The sequence below is a fragment of the Schistocerca piceifrons genome, chromosome 4, assembly GCF_021461385.2.
Source record: "Schistocerca piceifrons isolate TAMUIC-IGC-003096 chromosome 4, iqSchPice1.1, whole genome shotgun sequence".
In the NCBI taxonomy this organism is placed as follows: Eukaryota; Metazoa; Arthropoda; class Insecta; order Orthoptera; family Acrididae; genus Schistocerca; species Schistocerca piceifrons.
Window position 1 is genome coordinate 402,081,237 of NC_060141.1, and position 18,985 is coordinate 402,100,221.

The window sequence follows — 18,985 nt, forward strand, 5'->3', positions numbered from 1 at the left end:
TTCAAAATGAGTGAGAAGAAATAGAACTCTTCTTAATAAAATCATTTTGGGTATTAGGCAAAATCAGTGTGAAACACTAAAACAGCTAAAATACCAATGTTGTGAACAACCTTGCAGTAGTCCACTTCATGGCAGGTTTATCATCTCGAAGAGGACCACCACAAAGTCAGTGGAAACTTTGGCATTTCAGTTGTTTTAGCATTTCATAATGATGTTGCCTAATACCCAGAATTATTTTATTGAGATTGACAGTGGCCATGGGAGCCTATGAACATTCAATTGATTACCATTGGCAGACAAAACATATGTCTTCTGTCTCACTTCTTGTGGAGATTTTGAGGAGGACAGGGAAAAGGGATGTGTGTGTGGTATGTGCTGCTGGGAAAGGCATGACATGAAGGAAGTAAGGTCTTCCTTATTCCTGCAGTGCTGCCAGCAAGGAGATGAGGTTATGCAAGAGGGTATTGAGAAGTCAAGAGAAGCAATGTAACATGCCAACAGATGACAGTGCAAGGCTGCACACATAGGTTTTGGAAGCACCTATGTTCACAAGTCAGTGTGCCAAGAGACAGTGTCCTGTTTATATACGGAGCTGTGCAGCTGGGGCTATTCTGACCATGTTTGTTACCAAACCTGCAACTTGTACAAATAGCAAGTTAAAATAATGAGTGACCGTGAAATTTTGTGTGAACTGGAGAAATGCACCTCAGAGAGACTTGACACAATTTGAAAAAATTTAATGTGATGCTCAACAAGTCAAGCGAGATGTTTTGAGTGGCATGTGCAATTCAAGAATGGTAGAACATCACTGGAAGACAATGAGAGATCATGACGACCTGCCACAAGCAAAACACCAGAAAATATTGAAACCAATCAGCAACTTGTGGAGGAGGATTGTTAGCAAACAGTCCACAACGTTGTTGTCAATGTTAGTGTATCCTGTGGATCACTGAAGGCCGTCCTTAAGTGATTTTAACATGCAGCATGTTTCTGTCGAACTTGGCCCCAGGGAATGGAAGGAACATCACATCCAAGTGTGCCGAAAGCCATTGCAGCATGCTGTGGATGATCCGTTCATTTCCAGGATCATTGTGTATGATGAAATATGGGTATATCTCTTGAGACAATGTGACAGTCTTCACAATGGGAGAGCCAACCATTTCCATTACAGAAGAAGGTAAGGCAACTCCAAATGCATGCTCATTGTCATTTTCAACACTTGTAGCATTGTTCTTAATCTAGGTTTTAAGGCATGTGGGGGAGGACATTCGGTGTAAGCAGTCTGATTTGTGGTGAACAAAATACTTGTTATTCCATGACAACAATGCACTCTGTCACCAGAAACAAGATTATGAAACTTCTGCACCAACACTGCTCACCAGATTTATGTCCTGTAGACTTCACTATTATCCCAAAGCTAAAGATCCAGCTCAAAGGTTGCTGTTCTGCTACCACTGCAGAGATCCAGTGCAAATTACAGAATGTGCTAGACATTCTTTGAAAAGAAGACATCCAGGGCACATCTCATCAATGGCAGAAACTCCGGGAACACTGTATTGCTGTATAAGGTGACTATTTTGAAGTTGATTGTGTGTAAACATACATTCATAAATTACTTTCTCATAAACAGAGCTAGTCTCAGAACTTCCAGTATGCCCTCATATTTTGTGTTCTGTGTTTATAACATCTAAAGGGTGATTTCAGTAGGAGAATTTCCAGTGTGGGAACAATAAACAAAATTGAGGAAAGGCAACCAGTAACCAGTAGCTGATTGGTGTTTAGTGCATAGAAACATATCACAACTCAGAGATGTACATTCTGAATTATTTATGATGGAAAAAGGAGCAGTATCTCAAAATTGGTAACATCTCTGCCCTTTGGTGTATTTTTATGTGTCACACACCAGGTATAGGTGATTCCCATTCGTAATTTTTTTTCATTTGAAATTCTCCAACTTTTGCCAAATGAAAACTCTGATGAATGTAGAGGCAAGAAGACATACACAGGTAGTATTTTCCACTTATTGTCACGCACTTTATTCCTAATGTTCCATCAGCATAAAGTAACCGTGCAGATATTAGTAATTTATTAAAATCTCTGAGAGCATTAACTTTCTGTAAGTAGCCATTCTTGGCTTTCTTGAACCTTAGAATATCAAAACATACCTTAAGTTTAGAGGTGGGTAAGGATTTCTTCTCTGGCATCACATTCTGCAGTGTTGAACCGGAATAGTTCTGAGGCATAAATGTATAGCTTCTCAGTTACTAGTGCAATAAAGAAGATGATAGCTTTGTGTATCCAACGACACATTACATGTATTTTGAAAAAAATCTATTTGTTATGAAAAGAATGTTCCAGTATGAGAGAGCCATATGAGAGGTGTGGCTGACAGATGTATCAAATACGTCACACACAAATTTTTCACTTCCAACCACATCCTTGAATTTTCACAGGGAAAAAGACGTTGTTTTGTAGATATGTTTGAATTATTTTTCCCAGTTACTTTTTGAATCTATAAAATATTTAAAATTTGAGAGACATTCCTTTTTTGTATCCTAAAATAAACATATAAGAGATTTTGAATGTATTATTAATTACAATAGAGTACATTGTATGATGAGAAATTAAAAGAGAGTCAAACAATTTCTGATATGTTTAATAAGATTTGAACTTTTGTGATTTGAGGTAAGTAAGGTTGTATCAGTATTACAATGTATGACAAAATGCAGTTAATAATTGATATCAATTTGAAAGAACAGGCTGAGGTATGATCCTTGTAGGACATCAATACTAATTTGTATTAAGCGAAGATAATGCCTGTGTCTGACCGAAACAGGTTGTGTCCTGTTATTAATGTAGAACTATTTTCAAGTAAAACAAATCATTAAGTACCAAAAGGATTACAGTGAAATTATATACTTAGAAAATGTAATGTGAGTGTCATTATGTTCTTATTTTCTAAAGCTTATTATATTTGATCAACAATTTCTAGAACAGTTGCAATGCTATTTTTACTCAGTTGGAAACTAAACTGTTTCATGTTTCTTAAAGTAGTTACTAAGTTGAATCTGACAGTATCTGGTCATCCACTGATATTAATATAAACAAAAAAAATGCTTTTTATGCAAGCAACAGGGAGCTTACTTCAAGGAAATTAATTTGTTATATTTCCTAACATAAATTTTACTTTTATTCACGAAATTAATCTACAGCTATTGCCATAGCATATAATTTATGATTTAAGCAAAACTGTAGGAGCAAAGGAGACTGCTCACTGAATAGCAGAAGCCTTGTCATCAACAAGCATGTAGAAAACAAAATGTCATAGCTTTCAGAGTAAATCCTTTTCCAGGCTTGCATTGTATATCCAGTCAGGTCTATGTTGAGACTCTGTGCGCGAGTGAGTACTTGAACTTAACAAACAATTTATTCCAAAAGCTAGCATGCTTTCTTTCTTTTATGTATATGCCTACTCTTTTGTGTGGACTTGCCGACTCAATGCTTGTGGTATTTGGTTAGGGTTTTCCTTTACTCCTAAATTATTTATATTATGATTTATGCAGCATAGGACAGAGTTAAATATCTATTAAATTTAAAGCCATATGAAAGCAGTACTGTATTTGGATGAGGGCTTCTAAATTATAATCACTGTAATTCAGAATACATATAACTTCTTGTTATGTATGGCGGTTTGGTATGTAGTACCAGCAAGATTAATCTTCTCTTCTTTTCATTCTTTTACAATACAGAAAGGGGAAAATTCCTTGCGCTTGATCTTGGAGGTACTAATTTTCGTGTTCTTGTTATTCACTTGTCTGAGAAGCACTTTGACATGAAAGCCAAGATATTTGCAATACCACAAAAAATTATGGTGGGAACTGGAACACAGGTTTGTTGGTAATACATCACTGATAATATAGTAGTTTGATTATAGCAGAACATTCTGCAGTGTAGTTAAATATTTATTCTGATAGCCCACTATCAAACAATTCTACTGTTATGTTTAGCACTGATTCTTATGTTTTCTTGCAGCTGTTTGATCATATAGCTGAATGTCTAGTGGCATTTGTTAAGGAGCATCAGTTACACACAGAAGTACTGCCTCTAGGATTTACATTCAGCTTTCCATTAATGCAGAAAGGACTATCTGTAGGAATTCTTGAAAGGTGGACTAAAGGCTTCAACTGCTCTGGTGTTATTGGACAAGATGTAGTTCAGCTGCTGAGAGATGCACTGGACAAAAAACCGGTAATATAGTATCAGAATCTTAACAATAAATTTTATTCTTCAAGAGAACTTGTCCTCACTCCTATAGATCAACCCTATCTCTAAAATTTGTTTTATTTGGTTCCCTTCTCCTCAGTTAACCATCCTACACGAATCAACTTCTGCCTCCCTAATGCTGCCTTAGGAACATGTTCACATTTAACCATCCATTCCCCAAAATTGTCTTCACTTTTATAGATGCCAAAAAGCATCACTCTTTTACAGTTTTGTTACTTATGCATATCGCAGCTGTAATGATAAACAGTCTCTCTCCAAATACCAGGGAGGCCTTGCAAAGGCTACTTACTTAGTTCAGTGCCCCATAAGTCACTTCGTGTGACAAATCTTAATTCTTTGGAACTATGACAATTAGTGGAGATGTTAAGTTGCAGACAGGCACTTCAAAAAGACTACTACACAGGTAGCTTTCAGCTAAAAGACTTTCTTCTGAATTAGACAACACTCACTCACACTTTCATGCAAACTCAACTCACACACACATGACCACTGTCTGTGGCTGCTGAGGTCAGACTCTGAACAACAGAGCATGATGGGAGAATTAGTCTGGGTGGTGAGGGTAAGGAGGAGGCTAGGGCAGGAAGGGGGAGGAACAGCAGCGTAAGGGTGGGGAGTGATGGTGAAGTCGGGAGGTTAGATAGTGGGTGGTTGAGGCGGTGGGGGGGGGGGGGGGGGGGATGGAAAAGGAAAGAAATAAAGAAGACTGTGGATGCTTTGGTGGAGTAGAAGTAGTGCTGGAGTGGGAACAGGAAATGGGATGGTGGGTGAAGGACAATGACTAATGAAGGTTGAGGCCAGGAGGGTTCCGAGAACATAGAGTATATTACAGGGAGAGAAAATATTGTCATTATTTCATCATGGATTTTCCAATATGTGGAACTAGTCAGCTTACTGAGTATTAAAATAATGATCATTTAAATATGGCTGCTAGCTGACCATTTACAGTGGTTTCAATACAGCAGAAAACAATCTTCATCTTCATGGCACAAGTTAGTGTGTAACACTTATTCACTAGATAAGAACTAGTTTCATATGATTCTGAAACACAGACCTGTTGGTTTTTGAACATTTTTGAACACATTCTAAGTTGATTTCTGAATGAATCATAAGTTGATTTTTGAATGAATGTACAGGGTGTCCATTGATAGTGACTGGGCCAAATATCTCATGAAATAACCATCAAACAAAAAAACTACTAAGATCAAAACTCGTCTAGCTCGAAGGGGGAAACCAGATGGCCCTATGGTTGGCCCGCTAGATGGCGCTGCCATAGGTCAAACGGATATCAACTGCGTTTTTTTAAATAGGAACCGCCATTTTTTATTACATATTCGTGCACTACATAAAGAAATATTAATGTTTTAGTTGGACCACTTTAATCGCTTTGTGATAGATGGTACTGTAATAGTCACAAACGTATAAGTACGTGGTATCATGTAACATCCCACCAGTGCAGGCGGTATTTGCTTCGTAATACATTACCCATGTTAAAACGGACCGTTTACCAGTTGTGGAAAAGGTCGATATTGTGTTGATGTATGGCTATTGTGATCAAAATGACCAACGTGCGTGTGCTATGTATGCTGCTCGGTATCCTGGACATCATCATCCAAGTGTCTGGACTGTTCGCCGCATAGTTACGTTATTTAAGGAAACAGGAAGTGTTCAGCCACATGTGAAATGTCAACCATGACCTGCAACAAATGATGATGCCCAAGTAGGTGTTTTAGCTGCTGTCATGGCTAATCCACAAATCAGTAGCAGAAAAATTGCGCGATAATCGGGAATCTCAAAAACGTCGGTGTTGAGAATGCTACATCAACATCGATTGCACCCGTACCATATTTCTATGCACCAGGAATTGCATGGCTACGACTTTGAATGTCATGTACAGTTCTGCCACTGGGCACAAGAGTAATTACAGGACGATGACAGATTTCTTGCACATGTTCTACTTAGGGACGAAGCGTCGTTCACCAACAGTGGTAACGTAAACCAGCATAATATGCACTATTGGGCAATGGAAAATCCACAATGGCTGCGACAAGTGGAACATCAGTGGCCTTGGCAGGTTAATGTATGGTGCGGCATTATGGGAGGAAGGATAATTGGCCCCCATTTTATCTATGGCAATCTAAATGGTGCAATGTATGCTGATTTCCTATGTACTGTTCTACCAATGTTACTACAAGATGTTTCACTGCATGACACAATGGCGAAGTACTTCCAATGTGATGGATGTCCGGCACATAGCTCGCATGCGGTTGAAGTGGTATTGAATAGCATATTTCATGACACGTGGATTGGTCGTCGAAGCACCATACCATGGCTCACATATTCACCAGATCTGACGTCCCTGGATTTTTTTCTGTGGGGAAAGTTGAAGGTCATTTGCTATCATGATCCACCAACAATGCCTGACAACATGCATCAGCACACTGTCAATGCATGTGTGAACATTACGGAAGGCGAACTACTCGCTGTTGAGAGGAATGTCGTTACACGTATTGCCAAATGCATTGAGGTTGACGGACATCATTTTGTGCATTTATTGCATTAATGTGGTATTTACAGGTATCAAGCTGTAACAGCATGCGTTCTCAGAAATGATAAGTTCACAAAGGTACATGTATCACATTGGAACAACTGAAATAAAATGTTCAAACGTACCTACGTTCTGTATTTTAATTTAAAAAAACCTGCCTGTTACCAACTGTTTGTCTAAAATTGTGAGCCATATGTTTGTGACTAATACAGCACCATCTGTCACAAAGCGAAAAAAATGGTACAACTAAAACATAAATATTTCTTCACATGCTCCATGAATATGTAATAAAAAATGGGGGTTCCTATTTTAAAGAACGCAGTTGATATCCATTTGACCTATGGCAACGCCATCTAGCAGGCCGACCATAGCGCCATCTGGTTTCCCCCTTCAAGCTAGATAAGTTTCGTTCTTTGTAGTTTTTTTGTTTGACACTTATTTCATGAGATATTTGGGCCGGTCACGATCAATGGACCACCCTGTATGGTGTACATGATGCCTCTGCCAGGGGAATCCCCACTGCATCTAGATAGAAAAAAACTTTCCCACAGACCAAAGGGGATGGGGCTATAGGAGCTGAGCTGAATAAATCCGAATGGGTGAATGCCAATTGCTGTCTTTTTATATGGTTGACTGGTTGTGTGAAAGATAAGCACTGTTATAATTGTTAGCAAAATCCATAGATTGAAACTACCAGAGTGTAAATAAATGACTAACAGAAATAACATGTAAGAAAGGTTACATATTAATATTCTCAGTGTATCCAAGAAAATGAAATTTTGACAGACAATTTTTGCCATATCGCTACAGTACTAAGCGCCAGTTGTACTGTCCACACTTAGCAGCTGCTTAAGGTCTATTCTTTGAATAGTGTGGAAAATGCATTGCACGAACACTTACTAATGCCTAAACAGAGAATAAATAACACTTACTAATGCCTAAACAGAGAATAAATAACACTTAATAATGCCTAAACAAAGAATAAATGTGGGATAACTAAACTGGTGATTCTGGCAGAGTTAGTGAAGTTAACTGGAAAATGAGTTTTGATAATGGCAGGAATAGTTACAAAATTAGTTATGACATGATTATTTGTTAGAATGAGGAAAGAGGTGAAATTGAGACATCACACAAATCATATGGAAGAATATGACGATTCCAAATTTGTATAAAAATTTAGTACTACTACTGTTCAGTCTCATGCTTGAGAATTTAAAGTTTATGAATGCAGTGTGAAACTGTTTCCTAATGTACAACTTTTTGCTTGTAGTAGGCTTAATAGGCATTTGATATGGGTGCTTTGTGAATTATATTCTGTTGTGTTCTTTATGTAAATGAGGTAAATGTAAATGACCAATTGTGCCAAGACAGTCTTGCTTATTTGGTGTGTGTTACAATTGCTGCAGTATCGGAAAGGTCAATTTCACTTTATGTAGCAGACAGTGACAAAATAGGTGTAATCAGATCAAGAAACCACACCAGTCTTTGATACTATTCATATTATCAGATTCTTTCACAGAAAGGAAAACACACCGTGTAAAGCTGTAGCAAGATTAGAGAGAAGAAACTGCTGGAATCTAAGGATTGAAGAAATGTCTACTGTCCTGTTTGTCTCTTGTCTTTACTGGTTTTATGTTTCCTGTATTTGATTTTATATCACCCCAAAGCGAAAGTCATTAGCTAGTAGGCAATAAAGAGTGCAAATTTTCTGAAGAGCTCCTTTTCTCCCAGTTACAAATAATCCCATCCAGTATTAATTGTGAGTATTTTTTAAGGAGGGTAGGATGTCAAATCATGTGATTGGAAGCAGGCACAACAGGATATTTTAATTTCCAGTGTCCTGAATATACATTCGATGGCCTCCATTACAAAACATACAGCTTGAATTCCGCAGAGTGATGTGATGTGCGATAGAAGAATGCTGCGAAGAGGTGTGGCACTGCACATTGTCACACTTGAGACAAAATAACGTGTCTTAAATTTCCCCGAATATATATGTTTTATATATCAAACTCCACAGAGAGATGTGCACTACAAAGTGAATATATTTTTGAAAAAATGACTTTTTTTTAAATTTTTGACATCCTACCTCAAACTCTTGAGGGAGGTGTGGTCATTTTTTCCCCAGTTCGGAAGTATCATACATCCACAGCCTCTTAGAAGGGCCAATATCAACTTACTTTCAGAGTTAACTTTGCTCTGTGACAGACATTTAATACCATTAAGTGAGCATCAAAGATTTTGGTAGCAGCTTTATTCGTCACTTTCTGACCTAAGGTCAGTTTTAAGGAAGTGTAACGGGGATAACTTTTTCTTCTAACATTGCAGTTATGGATAGTATTATACATACAGATTTCTAATAGATTGTTTACAACAAATTTCATGGTAGAAAATTTTGCAGTAACACTCCTGTTAGAATATGTAACTCCTTAAACAGTTGTCTACAATATGATCAAGGATGAGCATAGTATACTATTTTGATGACAATTTTGTGAAATGAAGACTTTTCTTCTTAAAGATGAGTTCCTCAGAAAACAGTCCCACATGACATTTCTAAATAAATACAAGCAATGTTAGTGAATATACTGTTTAGTCTCTCTGTGAGACTTGCAATAGCTTGAAATACAAAAATGGCTGAACTGTGTTTAAGAAGATGTAAAATGTATTTTTTTTTTTTTGTGATGTACATTTTAATGGCTGCTGTTGTACTCCTTGATACTGTGTGTCTTTAAAATTAAGGGGGAGACCATTTTCAGAAAGCCAGTCAACAATCCTTTTAAACACATTACGGTATTTACAATGTTCTCTGTTGCTGTTTGTCTGTTGGAATAGATTATAATACTTGTATTATCTGAAGAAAGAACTAATTAACTAGAAGTATATTAATGAAAGATTATTAACATGTATGAGAAATAATGGAGAACCAAGTATTGAACATTGTGGAGCTCCATTAATGATTCCCTCCTACTCAGAACAGTGTTCCCTGTCAGCAGTTGGTGGATTATGGAGTAGACATACTGCACTCTTTTTGTTAAATGTAATGTGAGATATTTGTTAGCATTAATTCTATAAAACCTTAGTTTTTGTATCAAAATATTGTTATTTACTCCATCAAATGCATTGGATAAGACATTTAATTCTTGTATAATCTACCAAGTGAGTGACAATCCAAGAATGATGGGTGAATGTGTACGTAACAACCTTTCTCAAATCCAAGTTTTGCTTTACTATGTGTATTGTTACTACCAAGATAAGACACTATTGCAGATTATTCTTATAAAATAATATATTAAACTGCAATGAAGCTTTCATGCTGCTGTGACAGTATTATGATCTACGGACCATTAAGCTGAACCTGTGTTGTGAGCCTCACCAGTGGAAATTTTCTGACAACTAACCTGTAAAAATATAATTTTAGAACAATTTTCAGATTAAAAATCTATAATGCTACATTTTAAGGTTTATTATTGTATTCTGTAAAATTTTTATCAATGCCACTGAGTTTAAAGATGATATTTTGACTTCAAACATCTTTGTTGGATGAATGCATATTATACTTGCATTTAATTCATATACAATACTTATTTGAATGTAAGTTTTGAATAATATTACTGACTAATTGGTTTGCACATTCACTTGATACTAATGAAACTACTTATACTTTATTCATAGGTTCTTACTCTCAAAATGTCACTTTCAGTACTGAACTTAGAATTCCCAACTAAAACGCTCATGATGGTCACCTTAACTTTAGTATGAGAATTCCCAACTAAAACGCTCATGATGGTCACCTTAACTTTAGTATGACATCATGAGTTGGTAAGCTATCTTCTGCATTGTCCACAATAGCTCCTTAATTAATCAAGTTATGTGAATGGTTTTCCATTGATTGAAGAGCTTAAGGACTTTTAAAACAGTATAAATAAATAAACAAAGTAAATAAATTTATGCGTCTCATTTTAGATGGAATGAGGTACAGAAGAAATCAACTTTCCACAACACTGAATATACTTCAAGCTCCAAATCAAGCATGCTTTTAGAAGTCTTAGTGATTTTGACAACTGAAGTCTCATGTGTGTGACTGAGCACCACAGGGCATTTGATTCTAGGGTGCGTGGAGTTTGAGAGGTGAATGCTCATTTATTTCGCATATACTGTCCACCAAAAAAAAAAAATTAGCTAAATAAGACTGTAAAATAAACATGTCTCTAATCTTGTACTATTAAAAGTGGGCCCGCAACACAGTATTAAAAAAAAATTTTTAATTTTCAGTGTGTGTGTCCCTTTGTGGTGTAGGCCCTTAGGCTACTGCTTAAATAGTGTGTACATAAATGTGGCCCTGAAGTCATGATCCACCCAATGATTGGTTGACTAATTTTTTTATTTTTTTCATTGGATTCTGTAGAGATTCAGAAGGAAGAACTTCAGGGTGAAACAATCCAAGATATACATTAACAGAGTGAAACAGGTATTAGAAACTGAATTAATAATTAACTGTTATTCAATGGCAGTAAACTATTTGTGCTTGCATAAGCTGAATTTGTTGTTGTTCTTGTTGTGGTCTTCAGTCCAAGGACTTGTTTGATGTGGCTCTCTATGCTAGTGTATACTGTGCAGGCCTCTTTACTCTGCATGATTATCACAACCTACATCCATTTGAACCTGCTTATTGTATTCAAGCCTTGGTCTTCCTCTACAATTTCACTTCCCCTCCCCCCACTTCCAAATTGACAATTTCTTGATACCTTCTTTCAGTGTTTGGCATATATTTACTTTCTCCACAATTTGATTCAGTACTTCCTCATTTGTTATTTGATCTAGACATCTAATTACCAACATTCATCTATATCATCTCATTTCAAAAGGATATCTTCTCTTCTTGCCTGAACTATTTGTCATACATGTTTCACTTTGATACAAGGATACATACCAGAAAAATACTTTCAGAAAAGAGTTTCTATCACTTAAATTGATGTTACATATTAATTCCTATTTCCAACCTGTATTTTATATCCTTTCTACTTTGGCCATCATCAGTTATTTTAGTACCCAAATAGCAAAACTCATCTACTGCTTTTAGTTTGCCATTTCCTAATCTAATTCCCTCAGAATTGCCTGCTTTAATTCAATTGCACTCCATTGCCATTTTTTGCTTTGTTGATGTTCATATTATAATTTCTTTTCAACACAATATCCATTCCATTAACTCTCTTCCAAATCCTTTGGCATCTATGACAAAATTGTGTCTCATTGGCTAACCTGTAAGTTTTCATTTCTTATCCCTGAATGTTAATTCCTATTGCAAATTTTTCTTTGGTGTCCCTTAAAAATTAAATAACACTGGGGATGGACTGCAACTCTGTCTCACTCCTTTCTCAACAACAGCTTCCCTTTCATGTCCTTTGTCTCTTGTAATTGCTTTCTGCTTGCTGTAAAAGCTGTAATTAACATTTTGCTCCCATAGAATTCCAGAGAGTGTAGACCAGTCAACATTGTCCAAAGGTTTCTCTAAATCTACAAATACTATAAAAATTTTAAAATTTTGTACATGGTTGGAGCAGCAACCTTAGAATGAAACCTTCTTGTAGAAATAGTAAGCAGCCAATCAGTTGCAAATTGGATGGTTTATTGAAACCCCTTTACTGTGGTTTTAACATTTATAAAAATGCCTTCTTCGGAAGGAAATATAGAGGATTACATGTTGTGATAGAAGTACATTGAAATATAGCTGAAAGGCATCAGTAAAATATAAAATTTCACTTCCATATACAGCTAGTGCTTTCTCAGTTATATTAAATAACAGCTGTTTACCTTGTATTGCTAGTCTAATTTTTGTGTACTGTAATGAGTACACTAGCTGTAAGTTGGTGAGGAAATATCATATTTCAGCAACCATTTTGTGCGTGTTTTAATTTAATATGAAGGCGAAATTTTATATTTGACTGATGCCTTTTGGCTACATTTTAGTGTACCTGTGTCACAATGTGTAAACCAGTTGTGAGATTTAAAACCTTCATGGCGTACAGATTGTTCCATAAAATTTTGGACAATCTGCCAGATGTCTGAAACTTGCTGCCGTGATGTTTCAGTGCAGTCTTCTGGCCATCTTCAGCTGAATACTGACTGCAAAGGCCCTGAGCTCATGTATTTAAGACCCTGTTGGCACATGTGAGGAGTGTCCAGTTGGGGTTGCCCATGCGCTGTTTGCCTGCAACTCTGTGCACTGCGTCACATACCCCCACGTGACTTCTGTGATGAAAGCTGGCTTCATCGATATCAGATCAGATGTTTTCGCTTGGCCAATTATGCTGATTATGCAGAGCATAAAGTTTCTCTATGACGGGATTCCATGCAGAATTTAGCCGGAAACCACCGCCTTGATTAATAAGGGACTCAGAAATCATATTTGCACTGATTCATTGATGATGAAGTACAAAACTTCAACATATGGACCATGGTTTTCATTTGGTCATATCCAGTTGTCCATATTTCCTTCTGAAGAAGACTTTTTACAAACATTGAAACCATTGGCTGTTTACTATCCCTACAAGAAAATGCTATAAACATAGGATTGCCTTTCTTCAACCTATGTACTATGATAAACTATAGGGTCAATAAGCCTTGCATGTACTTACATTCCTCTGGAACACAAAGTGATGTTCCTTGAAGTTGGCTCCTATGTTTCTCTATTCTTCTATAAATAATTTGTGCCAGTATTTTGCAACCAAGAATTATTAAACTGATGGTTAAGTAGTATTCACACCTGTCAGCACCTGCCATCTTTGAAATTCTTTCTGAAGTTTGAGGATATTCTGCCTGTCTCATATATCTTGCACACTAGGTGAAATAGTTTAGTCATGCGTGGTTCCCTCAAGGAACTCAGTAGTTCTGGTGCTGTGAAAGCAGCTGCTGCTTTCTCCATTATATTAAATAACTGCTGTTTACTTTGTATTGCTAGCTTAATTTTTGCACACTGCACTCTTTACACATTTTAACACACTGCAATGATATTTCTCATAACAAAGTATATTCCGGGTGTGCTATATAGATGTAGGCCTGTGAGTCATGAGCGTTGATGCTTATCAATCAGCTGACAGTAATTTGCTTCTTGAGTCTAGATCATTTGCAGAAGCAGTTAATAATGTGTGTTGTCAATTTCCTCCTCGATTTAGTGAGATTCCTGATTTCTTTCTTTGTACTAGATGGGAGGTAGTTGAAGAGTTTTGCCCCACAAAATAAAGCCCCATTCTGAATCCTAGACAAGAAGGCATTACGCTACATTAATTTTATTTCATGAATCATTTGGAGAAAAGTCTGTGGGATTGGAAAAAAAGGCAAAGACATACATTTTATTTAACTGCAATAGCGTGAAATGACTTAATGTTATATTCGAGTGTTCTATTAAAGTGACAGCATTGATTTCAAAATACCGAGAGCTTTAATTTTAAGAGTTTCTGTGCAAATACTTGAGAACGCTAAACTCTCAAATTCTGTCTTAAATTCGAATACTTTACCATATCTACAAGACATTTAATATGTTCTAGCAAGTTGTATTGTTAAGCTCTTATCAGAATACCAATTTTTTTAAATTCTCTTCTCAGTTTGTTTTAGAACTAACATCAGATATAATTCACACAACTCACTTTGCCCCAAAAATGACTCTACTAATGAATGGAAATATGTAGAATAAACTGATTCCTCAATTTTTAAATTATGTATACTGAAAATGCAAAAGATTTGAAGTCAATCATTTTGGTCCAGAAAGATGTCCAGTATTAGGACATACATTTTCAGTAACTTGCCAGCAGCCCTAGAAAGGTTAACTGCAAATAAAGTTCAATTTAAGAGGAACTTAAACTATTTATTGTTTGCCAACTCCTCCTACACCATTGAAGAGTTTCATAGTAGAATTGACAACTGACTAATACAACTCACGACCCATCCTCACAGCTTCACTTCTGCCAGTACTTCATTTCCTACCTACCAAACTTCACAGACGTTCTCCTGTGAAACTTTCAAGACTAGCACTCCAGAGAGAAAGGGTATTACAGAGACATGGCTTAGCCAAAGCCTGATGGATTGTTCCCAGAACATACTTTTCACTTTGCAGTGGAGTGTGCACTGTATGAGACTTCCTGGAAAATTAAAATTGTGTGTTGGACCTGCCTTTAGCAGGCAAGAACTCAACCAACTGAGCTACCCACACAGTCATGGCCTGTCCTCATAGTACCTGCCCACAGAGGTCTTAGGTTCAAGTTCTACTCTGACACACAGTTTTAATCTGCCAGGAAGTTTCAATGTAATTTCTGCTTCTATGTTTTCAACTGCAGTTCCCTTTGGACCCACATTTCTTTCATTCTTCAAGAATGTTGTTCATTCTCTTACTGCATCCACTTTCTTCCAACTCTTGATTTTTTTTCCTGTCCTGAAAGCCTGCTTTCTCTTTTGCTTATTTAGACAGTGTTCTGTTTCTTACTGTGTCCTCATTGGTTCTCATGTGTTTGATATCTGTTCCTATTTCCCCCAGCCAGGTGATTTTGGATCTGTAATTGTTTAGTAAATAAAAAAATTAGTTATTCTCACAGTGTTCATCTTGCATATGTGTCCATAGAATTTTAATCTCTCTTTTCTCATTGTATCTGTTAACTTTTCAATTTTCAGTTATAGGTATTTATGTGTTAAATCTTAATCTATTCTGATTCACTGCTGCTTTTGTGTCCTAATATTTTTCTTGGGTTCCTTCATTCAGCTTTTTTCAACTTTGCACACTGTCCCTTCTCTAGTCTGCATAGAGTATTTAGGGTATGACCACCATTTCATAGTGTTCCATGTTTAAGATTTTATTTAGTATATGTGTTCCTTGTTATTTGAAAGGCCCTCTCCATTTTATGTATTCTAGTCTGTGTTGTTTAGTATCCATTCTCCTATATACTTAGAACAGTCTACTTTAGACATTTTGTTGTTATTTATTTGAAGCTTTTGAGTTGCATTACTGATGTTTTTCAAATGAGATTTTTAATCCAACTTTTACTGCTTGATGTTTTAGTTTAGTCATTTGTTCTTGTGCACTTTCAGTTAAATGTGTAATGACGGTCACATCATTTGCAAATGTTAAAACAATCTACAGTGCTCTTGTTTGAATTTCTCCCTAATTGTATACCATTAGTATTTTGGCCTTTGTCCATTCTATAATCACTTCCTCTAATGCACGATAAAAAGGAGTGGTGAAAAGCCATTTCCTTGTCTTTAATCTGAGCTTTTCAAAATTTTCTGACAGTGCTCATATAAATTTTACTTTTGGTGTTGTGTTGGTTAAAGCTGCTTTAATTATTTCTGCTGTTTCATTATCTAGTTCAGACTCTTTCAAAATGCTGAGTAATGTATTTCTAACAATAGAATTGTATGCCATTCTAAAACCTGCAAATGTTACCACATATTTGAAGCTTCTGATTATGGTAATTTCTAAAGATGTGCTTTAAATTTATGACTTGTTCTAGTCATGGTCTACTCTTCTCGATCTCTCCTAACTGTGGATCAAGTATTCTTCCAGCTCTGTTTAAAAGTGCAATAAACAAGATTGTATAGGTCACTGGCAAGAGGAACATCCCTCTATAAATGTTAGGATCTGTTTCATCTTCATTTTTGTTAGGGTATGTCCATCCCGTAGGCAGGGTGTTGGTTCTCACATTCTTGAATTATATTCATTAGGCATGCTATCATATTGTCACTAAGAGTGCGTCCATAATTCTGCAACTTTACTGTCTTCCCCATACACTGTTTATTTTTAACTTGTTTGTTACCATGCCATCTATGTCTAGGTGATGAGTAAATCACTCAAATAGGGGTGAAACTCTTCTTGATCAAGTTGATAGGATTTGCAGTTGAAGTTTTCAAAGAATTTTAGTGGAATAAGCATGAAAAAATAACTATAGGATGTACAACATAAACAAACAAACAATATACACATAAAATATATGCTTTATTGATTTATATTTAGGATAACATGTTACATCATACTACATTACTGGCCATTAAAATTGCTACACTGAGAAGAAATGCAAAGTCGTGGACTGTGTGGCTGGTGCTGATGGAGGTTCGAGTCCTCTCTCGGGCATGGGTGTGTGCGTTTGTCCTTAGGATAATTTACGTTAAGTAGTGTGTAAGCTTAGAGACTGATGACCTTAGCAGTTAAGTCTCATAAGATTTCACACACATTTGAACAATTTTGAAGAAATGCAAATGATAAACGGGTCTTCATTGGACAAATATATTATACTAGAACTGACATGTGATTACATTTTCACACAATTTGGGTGCATAGATCCTGAGGAATCAGTACCCAGAACAACCACCTCTGGCCGTAATAACGGTCTTAATATGCCTGGGCATTGAGTCAAACAGAGCCTGGATGACGTGTACAGGTACAGCTGCCCATGCAGCTTCAACATGATACCACAACCATCAAAAGTAGTGACTGGCGTATTGTGACGAGCCAGTTGCTCAGCCGCCATTGGCCAGACGATTTCAATTGGTGAGAGATCTGGAGAATGTGCTGGCCAGGGCAGCAATTGAACATTTTCTGTATCCAGAAAGGCCCGTACAGGACCTGTAACATACGGTCTGCATTATCCTGCTGAAATGTAGGGTTTCGCAGGGATCGAATGAAGGGTAGAGCCACGGGTCATAACACATCTGAAATGTAATGTCCACTGTTCAAAGTGCCTTCAATGCAAACAAGAGATGACTGAGATGTGTAACCAATGGCACCCATATGGCGATGATGAATACATGCTTCCAATGTGCATTCACCGCGGTGTCACCAAACACGGATGTGGCCATCATGATGTAAACAGAACCTGGATTCATCCGAAAAAAGGACATTTTGCCATTCGTGCCCCCAGGTTTGTTGTTGAGTACACCATCGCAGGCACTCCTGTCTGTGATGCAGCATCAAGGGTAACCACAGCCATGGTCTCCGAGCTGATAGTCCATGCTGCTGCAAACGTCGTCAAACTGTTTGTGCAGATGGTTGTTGTCTTGCAAACATCCCCACCTGTTGACTCGGGGATCAAGACGTGGCTGCATGATCCGTTACAGCCATGCGGATAAGATGCCTGTCATCTCGACTGCAAGTGATACGAGGCCATTGGGATCCAGCCCGGCATTCCGTATTACCCTCCTGAACCCACTGATTCCATATTCTGCTAACGGTCATTGGATATCGACCAACGCGAGCAGCAATGTCGCGATACAATAAACCGCAATCGCGATAGGCTACAATCTGACCTTTATCAAAGGTGGAAATGTGATGGTATGCATTTCTCCTTCTTACACAAGGCACCACAACAACTTTTCACCAGGCAACGCTGGTCAACTGCTGTTTGTGTATGAGAAATCGGTTGGAAACTTTCCTCATGTCAGCACGTTGTAGGTGTCGCCACCGGCACCAACGTTGTGTGAATGCTCTGAAAAGCTAATCATTTGTATATCTCAGCATCTTCTTCCTGTCAGTTAAATTTTTCGTCTGTAGCATGTCATCTTCGTGGTGTAGCAATTTTAATGGCCAGTAGTGTATGTTGCATGACAATCATTAAAACACGCTCAACACATCTGAGGTGATTTTGGACAATTGAAACCATAGGTCAAGGTTGTTTTCACATTTTTCTTTGCTGCTTGGCATTTGGCAGTTTGCCATTCCTTCTGGTAATATACAGTGCACATCGTTCATACAGGCATTTTCCATGGACAATAATTCGTCAATGACATGTCCCCTAAATTTTCTTATTTCTATTTTTGTATGTGTGTCCCCTGGTACATGATGTGAGCATTTACTATACTTGTTCCTAAAAGCAAATGTTGTACTAACTTCCAATACCACTTCATATCCTTCCTTTTCGTTGTGGAGTATGACCTCATTTGATCACTTCTGTGAATGGCAGTTTTTCAATTATTATATGCCAGTATTGCCAAAGGTTTCTGTTTCAGAGTATGACTGTGGTGCATAGAATCTGAGCTTGATGTCATAATAGGTATGTGTTTTGTTGGTAACATCCCAACATTGCAAGTGTGCCTCCATTTTAACACCACAGTACCATTGTCATCTTCGTGTGCTAGCATTTCATCTCTCTTCCATGGTTACAACATTAAAAACTTGTG

At 37.1% G+C, this 18,985-nt stretch overlaps 1 protein-coding gene across 1 annotated transcript in view; it reads left to right on the forward strand.

Moving 5' to 3' along the window:
* The window catches only part of LOC124795869 (hexokinase type 2-like), a 238,978-nt gene that overhangs the window by 86,890 nt on the left and 133,103 nt on the right, over positions 1-18,985 (forward strand). Inside the window, exons 5-6 of the mRNA XM_047259951.1 lie at positions 3,750-3,889; positions 4,033-4,248. Coding sequence (XP_047115907.1) covers positions 3,750-3,889; positions 4,033-4,248 — 356 coding nt within the window. The remainder of the gene's footprint in view (positions 1-3,749; positions 3,890-4,032; positions 4,249-18,985) is intronic.